General features: G+C 35.7%; 1 protein-coding gene across 6 annotated transcripts in view; it reads left to right on the forward strand.

Annotated features, from left to right (window-relative positions):
• Positions 1 to 16565, forward strand: part of NLGN1 (neuroligin 1) — an 831148-nt gene that overhangs the window by 806616 nt on the left and 7967 nt on the right. For all 6 annotated transcript variants that reach the window (XM_027586035.2, XM_027586034.2, XM_027586033.2 and 3 more), the window contains one exon: positions 13050 to 13262. In XM_027586035.2, coding sequence (XP_027441836.1) covers positions 13050 to 13262 — 213 coding nt within the window. The remainder of the gene's footprint in view (positions 1 to 13049; positions 13263 to 16565) is intronic.

A 16565-nucleotide genomic window follows, 5' to 3' on the forward strand; every position in this document is an offset into this window, starting at 1 on the left:
ACACTCCATCCACGGTGAGATTGCAGGAAGACCAAGGAATACGTTCAAGAAAACATTCAAATGAAACCTAACAGAGGACATGTCTTATTAGTCTTCATATATTGAGTAACTAGCAGAATGCCTGGAAAGAGTAGGTACCCGCCGAATGTGGATTTAATGAACTGTTTTTCATTACAAGATTCATGTTTGTGATATTAACTGATCTTCATGATTATTTGATTCCCTAAGAGAAAGAAAGCGTACTTGTAACAGAGGGAAAATAGTCTATATAAAGGTTCCTCGGGAGCCACAAAGTGATGTAGAAGTACTTTGTAGATCAACAAATTAAAAAAAAAAAAATCATACCTTCTCTTCCATATAGCACCCCTCCAATCCTCAATGTAAAGGAAAAAATTGAATTCTGCACTTGTATGCCTTTTACTAAGTGCCATAATGACAGGATGCTCTTTTTATCCTGAAAAAGGACTAAGTCTTTCTATTAAAGTGCTAGAAAATCAAGCTGTCACTTCAACCCACGGCAGCTGTCTCTTGCACCACCTCTGCCAAATGTCACCCTTCCTCTGTGGGGTTTGATTCTGCTCCTGGATCTGGGGGAGTATGCCTCACTGCACAGCTTGTAACATCAGTCTCTGAGCCTTCGAGTCTCAGATTCTTTCTCATTTCACCTCATGTATATTAATACAGAGATTAGTTTCACTTTTTTTCTTGAATAGCTAATCACTTGGCAGCCAACATCCCACTGTGGCATTGCAGGTCAAATCAGCTGAAAAGGACAGTGACATCAAACTGGAAAATATAATGCTTAGTGAAAACTGCACCCAGAACAGGACCTCAGACTTGTCACCCATACATGAAAGATTTATTTTCAATTACAAATCCAAGCTTAATGTGAGGGCACCCTGGGGGAGATTCAGATCACTGCTTCTTCTAAATTGACCTTCTACTTGTTTCAATATTTCCTTCGCTATTGAACAGTATTCCATGACCCTCTGAGCTGAAGATCTACTGTAGGAATTGCCGGTCTAGGAAAACTTTTGAAAAATTTCTCCAACTGAAGGCCAAGTTACATGAGTAATTTTCTCCTCAGTGAGCTTTCACACATTAACACAGCAATAGATTTGGGGCTCCAGACAATACTTCTGATGGATTGCAGGGGCCAATATCCCCATGTTACTTATGCTTAAGTACAACCCAAAAAGTTATTCCAATTTTCGATATTAGGTGGATTTATTGTTAACATCTAAGTAAGACCTATCATATATCCCTTTGGCATTAGTAAATGAGATTACCCGAGGCTAGCTGCTGGTGCTACTACATTGGTCTCTGGAATTGGTTTGCCTCAGGATATTTTGGGTCCATTCTAGTGCCTTTATGTATACTTAGCAGCTGCTCTAAAAGGCATACCATATGGCTCTAATCTAGGTAGGGTTCACAAACTTTTAAGAATTGCTAATTGAAACTTCCGAGGAAAAGTTGGTTTTAAAAAAACAACAAATAACTTTGTAATTTAAAATTTGAGAGAGTGAGAAATTTGTATTATCATTCAAGTTTTATCAGAGATCTGACTATTGGGAAGTAGTTTAGTGTAATTTTTTTTATAGTGTAGTTTTTGCTACTTTATACAGTAGATTTTCACTATAGGTAACTCATATTACTATGTTCTTCCCATAATCTATATACTTTGAGGCATTGAAATATTTTTAGCTAGGGTGAGTCATAGATTTGTTATAGCCATCATTTTTGTTTGGCATGTAGATGTGTGTTTGTGTGTGTGTAGTGATGTGTTGGTAGTCCTTATGTGGTGTTGGTGACATTATTTAGTGTTGTCCAGATTAGTGGTTTCAACCTCATTATATGACACTTTTTTACAAATGAGATATCCCTATACCCCAAAATTCAAGAATAAGCTTCCATTTCTGTTTTTTGTAATTACTAAATTTATTTGTAATTTTAGTAATTAATTTTCATAATCTTAATTTACTTTCACTAAGTTACTTTGAAAATTCAATTTTATAATTACTAAGAAAAAATTTAATTACTTCACATATGAAAAAACTATTCAAAAATTTTAACCAAAGAGAAGTCCAAGACCCCAAGAGTAGTTAGAGGTTTCTTGCAAAAATGCTATTTTTATTGTGCCAAGGAGAAATAAGGATGTGCTCAAAGATTATGATAGAGACATGTCAAGATGACATAGGGAATCCCACTGGCCAAACAAGGGACAATATAAGCATCAAAATAAATGAAAGGAAAAGATTATAACCCCTAAAATAAAATAAAAACCCTGAGTCCAAAATGATATGATTAAATGAATGAATACAAATTGGGGAGAAGGGAAATCTTTTTCTTACTGCCAATTCCAACTAATAATAAAATAAATGATGAAATTAATATTTGTTTCAGATAAGAATCATAAACAGATGCCAGAATTAGTGAATGACAGTGTGATAGGAAACAGGATATTTACATAGTATCAATATAATCTGCCTAACTTATATTTATTAACTGCAAAGGGAAGAATAGTAACTTAATAGTGGAGAAATGTGGAAAATTACCACCTTAACAAAGTGGTCATGCAACAAATCAACATTGTGTACCTGTTGGAACTGAGATAAATACAACATTACTTTATGCTCCTTCTGTCAAAAATTCATAATCTGAGGAAATGCAATCATGAAGAAACATGAGACAAATCTTAACTGAGGGACAATCTACATAATAACTGACCATTCTACATAATAACCGACCTGATATTCTTTGAAAATATCAAGGTCAAGAAAAACAAAGAAAGACCAACAAACTGTTCAAATTTAAGGGGTTTAGGTAGAAAACTAAAGTCAACATGTGATTCCAGATTTGATGGCGGGCAGGGAGTGAGAGCTAGTGGAAGAAAGGAAGGGAGGAAGGAAGGAAGGAAGGAAGGAAGGAAGGAAGGAAGGAAGGAAGGAAGGAAGGAAGGAAGGAAGGAAGGGAGGGAGGGAGGGAGGGAGGGAGGGAGGGAGGGAGGAAGGAAAGAAGGGAGGGAGGAAGGAAGGGAGGAAGAAAGGAAGGAAGGGAGGCAGGAAGGAAAGAAGGAAGGGAGAAAGAAAGGGAGTGAGAAGAAAGGGAGGAAGAAGGAAGGAAGATGTTGGGTGTATGCGGGAAATCTGGGTGACAAGTACATGGTAAATGTACTATTTTGAAATGTTTTGGTAATTTTGAAAGTTTTCAAAAATAGCAAGTTTGAAAATCACTAAATCAGGCAGGTTAGCTTTTAATAGAGAAGAATATAATGAAAGCAGCATTTAATGACTATCAGATTTTACTAGTCATGCCTTAGGACAATATTTACCTTCTCAAAAAATCCTGCTATGGTTGAAATAAAATACGTAAAACACTCTTGGAAATATTCATATGAAATTAGTTAAGTTGTCTTAAGTTAGTTAAGTTTATTCATTGCCCAGACTTTATCTCCCACCCTTCCTTTTTTTTTTGTTTTTTTTTTTTTTTTAACTGTGTCTTTCTCAGGGGCAGCTAGTGTGGGATTGAAGAACACAACATCCCAATATCCCTCCTTCCCATCCAGGTCTCAGCTACATGCAGTTGACTACTGCTGCCTATAATAGTAAAAATTACTCATATGTCACTCATCTTTTTTTCTGCTATTTTCTTCTACATCTAAAAAAATGTACTACTAGTATGTTTTGGGTAATTTTGCTAACTATTCTAAAATAATGAGTGATCAGCAAATCAAGACACAATGTCTTCTATTTAATCATCATCACAGTATTTTGGCTTATGAAACTATTCTCATTATAATACAACCCAATTAAATGTTTGAGTTGAATTCTACGAACTATGTACAATGAATACAAACATGCATTCTATGCTTAATAGGATTCACTAAATGTGTTTATGTCATAACAAATATCCTCACTACCCGATTAAAATTGAGAGGGCAACATATGTATTTTCAATTGCCTTGCAAACTACAGCCTGTGCAACAATTTCAAAACCTCTGTGACAGAGAACAGACTGGTGGTTGCCAGAGGGAAGGGGGTTGGGGGACTGGGCAAAATGGGTGAAGGGGATCAAGTACAAAGTTGCAGTTATAAGATAAATAAGTCATCTCTGGGTATAATGTATAGCATGGGGAATAAAGACAATAATATTGTATTAACTTTACATAGTGACGAATGGTAACTAGATTTACTGAAGTTATCATTTTGTAATGTATACAAAAGTCGAATCACGATGTTGTACACCTGAAACTAATATAATATTGTATGCCAATTATACTTCAATAAAATAAAAAATAAAATTGGGACACCTGGGTGGCTCAGTCAGTTAAGTGACCAGCTCTTGATTTTGGCTCAGGGCTGAGGGTTGTAAGATCTAGCCCCACATTGGGCTCCACACTGAGCATGGAACCAGCTTAAGATTCTCTCTCTCCCTCTCCCTTTGCCCCTCTCCCCCGACTCGCTCTCTTGCTCTCTCTCTAAAAAAATAAAAAAGAATAAAAAATAAAAATAAGGGGCTCCTGGGTGGCACAATCAGTTAGACATCTAACTCTTGGTTTCAGCACAGGTCATGGTCTCAGGGTCGTGAGATGAGCCCCATGTGGGGCTCTGTGCCCCGTGCTCAGTGTGCTCAGCGCCCCGTGCTCAGTGTGCTCAGCATGGAGTCTGCTTAAGACTCTCTCCCTCTCTCTCTCTCTGCCCCTCTCCCCAGTTCCCTCTCTCTCTCAAATAAATAATGTTAAAAAAATAAAAAATTTAAGTTTAAATTTTAAAAAACAGTTAATGAAGTAAAAATAAAAATAAAATAAAAATCTCTGTGGTAAATTTAACCTTATTGTCTATATACATACATTTAACTTTTTTGTAATTGAAATTTTTTTCTTTTTAATTCTTTTGAAATTCAATTTTTTCAATAAAGATGGAAGAACATTTTTCATGAAATAGTGATAATAAGGAAAATGTCAAATTAAGTTGATTAAAACCAAAGCAGTTTTACTTAACATATATTAAGCCCTCCTGTGTCCCAAGACATTATCTTTTTTTTTTTTTTTTTTGTCAGAGAGAGAAAGAGAGGGCACAAGCAGGAGGGGTGGCAGGCAGAGGAAGAAGCACGCTCCCCGCTGAGCAAGGAGCCCAATGCGGGACTTGATCCCAGGACCCTGGGATCATGACTTGAGCCAAAGGCAGACCCTTAACTGACTGAGCCACCCAGGCATCCCCAAGACATTATCTTTTAATAATGATAACTTCTGTAGGATAGGTGCTACTATTAATATTGTCTGTTAGGAACCTGAGGTGCGGAACGGCTAACTAACTTGCTCACACAGCAACTTGCTTGTACACCTAAGTTGTCCTACTAAGTTTGGTGCTCTCTTCATAACACTAACTATTGAGAGAATCTCAAATGCCTCTCAAGCTTTATGTTCCTAGGCCAATAATCTGGGCCAACATTGTGGGCCAGTTTGCTGCTCGGTGTAGCCTCTTCTTCTTTTGGGAGGGCCCTACCCAGTATAGCCCTATTTTTCTCCCTTTAAGGCTGCTATTACCCATTCTTTCTACGTTTAAAAGTATTTTCCAAACAGATTGGCTGCTGAGAGGTTCTTAAATTCCTACTTCATTGCTGTCATCAAAGAAAAACATATAGGCCTCTTTCACTTGGAAAGTTTAATTGTTGATCTCCGTGTTGTAACAGAATTGTAAGATGTTAATGCCTGCCTTCATTCAGAAAACATGTACAGAATGGCCATGTGGGGGCAGGCACAGGGGAGCACCCAGTCCAGAGAAAATAAAGAAAATTAGCACATTATAAATACAAACGATAAATTATAAAATACACACACAAACATTAAAATAGGAGCACATAAGAGAGACCAAAATATGCATTAGACATTTTTATAGCTCCTGAAGCTATATAGTTCTGAACTATATAGTTGCTGAAGATTTTTCTTATATGGTAGCCATGGTGGCTCCCTGAATGTCATGCTTTGAAGCAAATTATGCTTTTAAATCATTAGACACATTCCTGCATAATCAGAACAATTAGAAATTAACAATGTGATTTCTTTCCTCTAAGTAGCTCCTTTAGAAGGGAGAGCTCTCCTTTTTCACTTCTTTGTGAGAGCAGTTATTCAGAAAGCAGAGGAATTTTATCAGTTTTGATACCAGGTCTGTTGTCCAGATTCAAATAGACAGGAAGTACACAATAGCCTAATTCAGGGAATGTTGCATAAGCATTTCTTGACATGTAGACCAAGAAGTGTGAACATTAACAGCCTCAGGTTGGGGTGAAGAGTAGAGGTAATGGTGTGGGATCTGGGGCTGAGTGCTATTTTTACCCTATTATCTTGGACCATTCTTGAAATTGGAATAATGTACACAATTCAGAGCTAAGCAAACCAGGGCCTTTTTTTCTCCATTATATCTGTGGGGGAAGGAGTCACAAATGTCAACACTGGCTATAATATAGAAGGATCAATCTCATCTGTTTACCTTGGAGATGGCAAAAATATGGGAAATTTGGGGATTGAACAATAGAGAGACATCTACAGGTGTCTTCTTTCCAGGCATCTGTTAGCAGTCACCTTCACCTTCACCATGTCCAGCTGTCAGCAATTAGGAGACTTGGCCAGTAATTCAGTTTACTTTTCCCAAAGATGAGCCATTAAAAAGCAAATTATCTCACAATAAATAAAGAGAGATAGATGATAGATAGATAGATGATAGATAGATAGATAGATAGATAGATAGATAATCAACAGATAAATGTATGAAAATATAAAATTTTGGAAATACTGCCAAGTTATATGATATTAAGATAAGATATCAACCATTTCAGAGCAAGCTTTTTTCCAGAGGACACATACAAAAAGGAAATTATTCTGACTTTATCCGTTGTTGTTTCTAAGAAGAATTTAGACAATAGCTCTCAAGAGAACACATTAGCAAGGAAGTTAGCTGGAGGTGGTGGGTAATTAAATGATATTATGTGTATTCTTTTTCCCTACACAGACTCCAAATTGTCCAATTCGAGGAATTTTAAACCAACTTATTTTAAACAATCTTGACTCAAAGGGAAATGAAGGAAAACTGTCCAGTATGTATTAACATAAGGATGTTATTTTGATATAGCAGTGTCCACCATTAGAACAGAATATCTTTCAAAAGTGATTCTGGTGACAGAATAGAAGGTAGGCTTGTTTGCTGGAAGTTTGGAGGATGAGCGACTAACTAGAAGGATTTCATGAGCCTAAGAAGAAAAGAGGAAGGCCTAGAATAAGTCAGGAACATGAGTGGAAAGCAGGAAATAGAGACAGAGTGCAGAGGAAGAACTGGATTTGGCAGCTATGAAGACAGGGAGAGTTAGAGCATGGGATTTTCAGTTGGATTTTTAGTTGGGAGGATTTGAGACATTAATCCCATGTTGGCTTTTTTTGTTTGTTTATTTTATGTTTAGGACACAAAATCCTTAATGAGTTATTTTTCTGATGTATAGTCCCAGGTCCCTAGAAGGATATCTCACTATCATTCAAAGTCTCAGGTCTGCAAGGCTACCTCTTTGATACTCAGTACGGGCTCTATTTTGAAGTTCTTACCAATTTGACTCAAAGACCAACCACAGCCATCTGTATCCAGGCAACAGCATTGATAAACACAGATTTCTTTCCTACTTCTTTATAGCATGAACACATACTGAGGACTCTAATATATATATATATATATATATATATATATATATATACATATATATGTATATATATACATATATATATAAACACTTTCAGATATTAAACACTATAAGCATAGATATTCAAATTTTCCCTCCTCCCCCCTCAAAAAAGAAAGCACACCTACAGTACAGAATCACTGACATCTTCAATTTCTGATATTCTAGATGTAATCTCAAATGTAAACAGTCTGCATTTTTCCTAGTCTCAGTTTCCTCCTTGAATATGTTTAAATCTTTTTTTTCTACTGAGAAGCACCCTGCTTTCCTTTTGTTTTACATTCTAAATATGTCGCCTATGTGGTTATACTGTAAGAGACCTGAATATAGATTGGGCCAACTAGTCAGCTGCAGGGCTGCTGCCAGACAACTTAACTCAGTTTCTCTCAGATTCCTTCAGGTCTGCCCATCTAAATTTGGTGGACATCAGTAGCTCAAACCAATACCTGGTTACAGTGATTATCTGGTTTTATTTATTTTCCTCTTGCCAATTTATTTTATGCCTGATCTGATTTTTCCATTCCAAGGGCCTGCGGACCCATGTTCAGTTGCTTGGTTTCTCACTAACCCCTGAAAGTAATCCTACTTGCCAGATCAGGTAAACATCACATTGATGCCAAACCTGCTCAGTAAATTTCATCAGTCCATGTAGGAAAAACAATGATTGGAGATGTTTTTTAATAGGACGAATTTTTAGGTGGGAAGAATGGTATTAAATAAATTCTATTTGAATACATAGTTGAATGAGAATTGTAGTATATACATGAGCCACTAAAATAACTCTTGGCATACTTGTAATTATGAATTTTGAAAGTTTACCTTGAGTTTCAAAGTAATAATTTTTTCAAGGTTTTATACTCAAGAGCCAAGTAAATTAAACAGTTGAATATTCTTTTCTGGAAAATTCTGTTGCTATCTCCCCCAAAAAGAGAAGATCATGTAATCATTATTGTTCTATCTTACAAAAATAATGTGTCATTGCATCAGGACATCAATTAGTCATATGTTCTAGGAGCTTACAATCGAAGGCCAGCAGAGGTAGATAAGGTGAGTGACTATAGGGAATGACTTAAGTGACATTGGGAAAAATCATTTCCAAAGTAATCATGAAGGTAAGCAACACTTTAGGACCTTTGTAAAATTGGGTTCTGCCACAGCTGGAGCGCAGTTGAACAGTCCAATGCAAAGTTCCAGCTAGAGTGATCTGAAATAATTCTGCTGTTAAGGACTAAGGCGCTAAGTCAAGCTTAAAGAGAACTTTAAATGACACTTCACTGGATAGCCAGGTATAAAGAATGCTGCCAATGCACATCACTTGGGTAATTAGCAAACTGTGTCTTTTGAGGCAATGATTTACTCAATGTTCCTCATTTTTCGCCCTTGGCTGAACCACAAAGTTTTGTTTGAATATAGCATCAGAAAGCAAAGAATTCATACAAGCATATAGTATTATTTTATCGGGTCTAAAAAATAGATTTGATTGGTTGACTGACCTTAATAAAGGCAGCCGATACCTATTATTTTTTCCTAATCTAAAACTCATAGTGGCTCTCTGACTTCATGCTAATGATCACTTACGTTTAGTTGGAAGACAGATAATAGCTAGAGAGATAGATGATATAGATAGATAAGCTACAGCATACACATGAAATAAAAATCAATAGTGAAGGAAATTCAGGAATGAAAGGTTAAAATGAAGTTTGACAGAGTAGCTTGGACACTCCAAGCCTACCTAGGACACAATCTTTTACCTGATGATTTACTCCATTTTCCGTACTATGACTTAACAGTGCAACTTTGGAATTGAATTGATTTTGTTCAGTTTTTTTTTTCCTTGAAGATGCTACAAGATTTCTTTAAATTATATAAAAATAGAAGTTGCTCTTCAGGCAATTGATATGCTTTTACAAGTTTCTTATATAAACACAAAATTATTTGACCAACCTACCAGAGTGGTTAAAATGGTGCTACTAAAACTGGAATTATAAAGGGGATATTTTTTAATGTAGAGATAATTGTCTTACCATGGTTCTCCACATGCTACATATTGAATTATGACTATTTTATTGGTAAGTCAATTTTGTATGAATATAGAGATTCATTTGAATATTACTGGAATTATTCAATATTATTTCAAGAGGAATTAAATACAAATCCTGGGGTTTGCACTGAGTGGCAAAAGCTATATTCAGAAATCAAATTTCTATCTGAATGTATTTGTGATATAGAAATCCAGATAATAAACTACCTAGAATGTGCTCTCATTCTCACATTCATTCTCTCTCTCTCACACACACACACACACACACACATACTTCCTTTATCCTTCAAGAGTCCTTTCTATCACCCTATAATCCTCCCATAATGTTGTTTTCAGGGTTCATGCCATCAGTCCATGTTTATAGATCAAAACATTTGTAACAGAGCCCTTCAGGAATTTAAACAAATGGTTCTGTCTTACACCAAAATTCACTTAACAGAAAATAAAGTCAAAAGGGTTCCTTGCCATGTTTTTGTTTTGTATTTTAATAGGCTCTCATTTATATGACTATTGAGTGTTTGAAAGTGCTTTTTTTTTTCCTTGAGAGAGAGTGGGCACATGAACAGGGGGAGGGGAGGGTCAGAGGAGGAAGAGGAGAGAGAATCTCAAGCGGACTCCATGCTCAGCAAGAAACCTGACAAAGGGGCTTGATCTCAGGACCCTGAGATCATGACCTGAGCCAAATCAAAAATTGGTTACTTAACCGAGTAGGCCACCCAAGGTGCTCCCTGAAAGTGCTTCTTTGTAAGAAGATACCATGAAAATTTCCTTAAATTGTTATGTAGATTTAAAAAAAAAAAAAAGGAATGAGTATGACCAGAAAGATGTATTTATTTGGATAAGTTAACCTCCTGGGCGCTCGGGTGGCTCAGTAGTTGGGCGACTGCCTTCAGCTCAGGTCATGATCCAAGCGTCCTGGAATCGAGCCCCACATCGGGCTCCCTGCTCCACAGGAAGCCTGCTTCTCCCTCTCTCACTCCCCCTGCTTGTGTTCCCTCTCTCTCTCTGTGTCTCTCTCTGTCAAATAAATAAATAAAATACTTTTTAAAAAATTTTAAAAAATAATAAAAGTTAACCTCCGTCTCAAGGATGATTTATTTCCAGTGTTACACACACACACACACACACACACACACACACACACACACACACACACTGGACTAGAGATTGTGTTTTTGTTTCATTGAATTTTTTGGTCTTGTAGAAAAGAATGACTAATCATCTTCATTTCTTCATTTTTTTTGCAAAATTATTCATGATTTGTCTTCATCTATTGCTTCCTACAATGATCCTAAAGAATTTTTTTTAATTTTTTAAATCCTTTCTTTTTTTTTTTGAGATTTTATTTATTTATTTGACAGAAAGAGAGAGATCTAGAGAGGGAACACAAGCAGGGGGAGTGGGAGAGGGGGAAGCCCGATGTGGGACTTGATCCCAGGACCCTGGGATCATGACCTGAGCCGAAGGCAGACGCCCAACGACCGAGCCACCCAGGTGCCCCAAATTTCTTTTTTTTTTAAGATTTTATTTATTTACTCGAGAGAGAGAGAATGAGAGAGAGAGAGAGAGCGTGAGAGGGGGAAGGGTCAGAAGGAGAAGCAGACTCCCTGCTGAGCAGGGAGCCTGATGAAGGACTCCATCCCATGAATCCAGGATCATGACCTGAGCCGAAGGCAGTCACTTAACCAACTGAGCTACCCAGGCACCCCCTAAAGAATTTCTTGTCCCTATATTCATTTTGGGTATAGATTGATTTACTCAACTGATAGGTGCTGTTATATATACAAATATAACTGACTTCTTAGCTTAGTTATAAAATAACTATATTCAATAAATAAAGGTATATTTCAAATTGAACAAAATAATTTTTACTTTTTTTATGTTGAGTTTCTATAATGAGTCTGCAATAAGAGAATATCTCTAATTTAAGAAAAGATTAGTTCTATAAACTTGGTGAGATTGGAAATTATATCCCTGAATATAATCAATTTATATATAGTATATCTCTAAATATTTTCTACACAATATGTGAATAGTCAATAAAATGGAATCTTTTATGAATTACTTTTTTTAAAGACTTTATTTATTTATTTATTTGAGAGACAGAATGAGAGAGAGAGAGCATGAGAGGGGGGAGGGTCAGAGGGAGAAGCAGACTCCCCACTGAGCAGGGAGCCCGATGTGGGACTCGATCCCGGGACTCCAGGATCATGACCTGAGCCGAAGGCAGTCGCTTAACCAACTGAGCCACCCAGGCGCCCTTTTATGAATTACTTTATACTTTCTCATTTATACCAAATGTGGAAATATATTAAAGAGTAGATATTTGTTTCATAAGTCATAATGAACATTATAAAAGCTATCAAGTCAGTGAAATGAATATGTTTAAAGCATTATTAAAGTAGTATCTTGACTCCTCTCTAAAACAACTTCCATGTATAAGAAATTCACTCAGTTCTTATAGGATCATATTTTTTCTCCTTTTTTCAATTGTCTTTGCCACTCTGTCAGCTCAGATCCCTGTAACCTTTCCTCTACCTCCTTTCTTTTTCTTATGCAACATATATTCCTCCTGATTATCAGATTTACTGTAAAGCAGAGCTTTAAACATTCTAGATATGAGTCTGAATCTTTCAAAAATCTCCAATTATTCTATGTTGTTTTCTAATTGTGCCAATATGCTGAGTTTAGCATTTAAGGTATTCCAAAATGTGGCCCCAAATTACCTCGAACACAGTGATTCTTTCTTAAGCATGGACCATCTTTGATAAAAATGCACATATATATACATTTATATGCAAAGAGTTGCATATAATTTTATGAACAAGTCTTAGAAAAATACCCCTGCTCTTCACCCTCACATCCTGCCACTCTGCGACACATTCCTTAAATTCCAACCATGTTAGAACGTGAGCAACTGACAGTTGCTGACACAGTGTTTTACGCAAAAGCACATTCTCATATGCCCCATGGTACTATCTCAAATGTCTCCAAGTAACTTGGCCGGTAGAATGTCTCCCCTGAGATTTTTCAGAATGTTTTCATTCTCTTTGTTTGCCCCCTGGGTAACTTGGGGAAGGTAAATGTCATTTTTCAGATTTCAGTGTCTACTGTTCTTCCTAAAGTATATTCTTTTATTCGGGTGGGAAATAACTTTTTACTAAAGAACTTGGACTCTACTCACCTTGATGAACACAGGCTTCAACTGTATTTAATTTGAATGTCTATCTGACTCATGTCAACTCAAAAAGATGTTCTAAGATACCTTTTTATTTTGATCTTCCAGGTTTCTTGAGCACAGGGGATCAGGCTGCAAAAGGAAACTATGGACTCCTTGATCTCATACAGGCTTTAAGATGGACTAGTGAGAACATTGGATTCTTTGGTGGTGACCCCTTAAGAATCACTGTTTTTGGATCTGGCGCTGGGGGTTCATGTGTCAATCTTCTGACTTTATCCCATTATTCTGAAGGTAACCGTTGGAGCAATTCAACCAAAGGTATTATGCAGGTTGCAAATTTTGACAATTTTGGTGTCTGCATGCCACCGCCATCAGTAGTATGTGATGCTCTGTATATATCTCTCTGTTCAAACTGAGTGTTAGGTTGAGCTCAATAATTGTTTAAAATTTTGTTTCTTCAGCTTTTCTATGCATGTTTCAATTTTTGTCAAACTCTTTTCTTTGTCTCCTGTGGAGCTTGATAAGAATGCCCTTTCAAGCACACTTCAGAATAGTTAGAATTACAGTTACTTTTCTTTCCTCTCAAAGGGTGATTTTTGGGAAAATCAAAGATGTTCACAGTTCTGTCATCTCTGTTTATTCAGTAATCAAAAATCAAAGACAGGTTCTTTTTAAATGCAAGGATTGTGTATCATCTATTTTCAAGACAATAGACATGTAAAAAACTCTTTACTGGTAAGAAGATAAGGAAGCAGTTATAAGCTGGTTTGTCTGGAAACAATATTTTCACCTGTTGTCTGAGTACAGAATGGATGTTTGATTATTTTGCATGCATGATCCAAAATTGTCAAAGCATCAAGGTCACTAGTAGAGCTGTTCATTAAAAGGAAAATTAGGTTTAAATCCGTGCTTTTTCTATTTTCAACTTCAAAAGTGTTCATTTTTTTTCCCCCTGTAAAGCTTGGCTTTAAAGCAGCATGGAACATTGAGGCTGCATAAACCCATGAAATATTTTTGTTATCTACATTTTCTGGCCTTGACACCCTTTTTCCAAAGTGCCTGCCCAAGGCTCATCATGTTGGTTTTTTATGAATTCCCACTTTACCATGAGTTTAAGTCACTCATTCTAATTGCATTATTAACTTGAAATATCTACCAGAAGTGTTTTGTTGGAAAAATCTGCAAAAACTAATACTTTCTCTCCATTATACATAATAGGAAGATAGAGAATACACATCAACATAGACCATTTTGTGTTTTCTGCTTTTTTGTTGTCATTTTATATATATTAAGGAAGTATGTGCTGTCAAGTGTAATTCATGAAACATCTTGATTTGTAAGACTGAGTTTTATGATATGAGCATCAGACATAGAATATTTGTTTTCAGTATCAAAGATACACTGATGTGGTATTTCCAAAGAACAGCTTATCATTAAATGAGTATATATATTTGGAGAATCATACATTATCATAGACTTAATTTATAAATGTACTTTATGTAACATCTCATTTATGTTAGTAGACCTCTGATTTGAGATGACAAAATGACACATAAGAGAACATTTCCAATTGTATTGAGATCTTGGTCTGTAATGAAGTGGCTTATTTTGAAATAACAAATTTTGTTTTTTTTTTTTCATTGAAGAGATTAGATTGTTCTAGCTGAAGACTGTACTAATGCCAATATTTACATAGGTTAACATTAGACAATCTGTTCAGATTTCATAGGGTCATTTGATCTCAAATGTTATTTCTTCCTATTTATTCTAAAAGTTTTTCTAAATGGAGAGCAAAAGGGCACCAAAGTGAGTCAACTAATCTAAAACTAGCAATTGATAAAGAGATAAGCTAATTAGTTCATTAGCCAGCATTGCTATTCATCAATTGGTGATTTGGTAAACAGTGGCCAGTGGCCACGCCAACAGTTGAAAATATAATATTCATCACACTCTTCAAGGAAAACTGTCCTTGTGAGGCCAGAGAAATGGACTTATATTTGGTTTAGTCTTAAGCCTATCTCCACAAAAAGGCTGCTTGGTTTTTTTTTTTTTTTTACCAGGAGATGCCCAGAAGATATCTTAAAATCATCAGGCTAATTCTGTTTCCCATGCAGACATAGATTTAAAGTCTGTAAAACCCCAGAGCTGCAGCAATGCTTAGGCTTATTTATACCAGGAGTCAACCACAGGTTGTATACACATTATAAGCATTTTCACTGATGATAAAATATATGATTTTTCCAATACTATCTAGATGGCATATTTCAGACTATATTTAATATGATGTGCATTTTCCCCAAATCTTTTTTGGTATATTTAGTTAATGTCATTGAGCCCCTGAAATGGGAAATAATCACCAGGTTTATTTTAGTTGAAAAGTTTTTAATTAGTAAAATATTTCTCTGAGTAAATGTTAACAAACACATAGCCTATGTAATTTTTAAAAATTATCTGTATTTATATCATTCGCTCTAGCATACTTTGCTCTGGCAAACTAAAAATATGTTCATAAAGATGTCAGAAACCAAAAAAAATTAAATTGGTATTGTTTGACTTTTTGAATATTTTTAGAATTATCTAGGAGCATATTATAGACATTTTGAATACATATATATGTTTGGAGAAAAATCTAAAACTTTGCTTCTAATTCAGACACTGCTTTAGCACCTTTGTGAAAAGAATTCTTATCTCATTAACACATATGAATAATTGAGCATGTGTTTAAATAACTGAACTACAAAGCTATATTTGGAAATTGATAATAAATGTAATTTTTAAAGGAAATAGATAAATTGTGTTTTTAAAATAAGAATTTATTTGAAAATACCTTAATGGGTAGATAAAATGCATTTGTAAATTTGAATGGCATGCAGCTCTTATCAAACTGCATATGGGACCATGATTTATAATTCTTAAATGCAATTAAGTTAAAAGCAGTAGACCATGTATTTTCCATCTTTTATGATAAAATATAGCAGTGCACATTCAACAGTGGAAAAAGTTAAATCACCCCCCACTGAATCCTTCTGCTGATGGTTTTTTCTTTAACCTAGTGAAAACACTTCAAATGTTATGTCTTCTTCTGAAAGATGAATATTCAGCATACTATGTCTGACATGAAGAGCTGGAAAGAGTATGTCTAAAGTGATATTCTGTTCTGTGTGCCTTCAGGGCCATCCCCAGGGTATTAGCAAATCCCCAGCCCCAATAGTTGTGTAAGCTCCCAACAATTCTTTTTTTAATAAATCTGAATAAAACAAACATACAGAGCCATTTTGAAGGAAGATACATGCAGCCAAGTTGGAAGAAATATTCCCCAAAAACAATACAAAGTCTAATGAAGAGTTGGGGGGAGAGAGCCCATCTGCTTGGCTTTTATAATAACATGAGTGTTTACATGTTGATTGAAAAAAATATTTGGGACTTCTTACCACTAATATTTACACATTCTCCATCTCTACTTGTTTATTGCCTCTCTGAGACACCAAACAATTTAGACCTCTTGATCCCTAAAGCAGTTGCTACTCAAAGCGTAAGACTTAGGCTACCTCTCTGACTCCTTATACCCTGGGGATGACTTTACATACCTTCTCTTAAGCAAAAATGTCTCTATCTTCCTGT

Source organism: Zalophus californianus, chromosome 1, assembly GCF_009762305.2.
Source record: "Zalophus californianus isolate mZalCal1 chromosome 1, mZalCal1.pri.v2, whole genome shotgun sequence".
Classification (NCBI taxonomy): Eukaryota; Metazoa; Chordata; class Mammalia; order Carnivora; family Otariidae; genus Zalophus; species Zalophus californianus.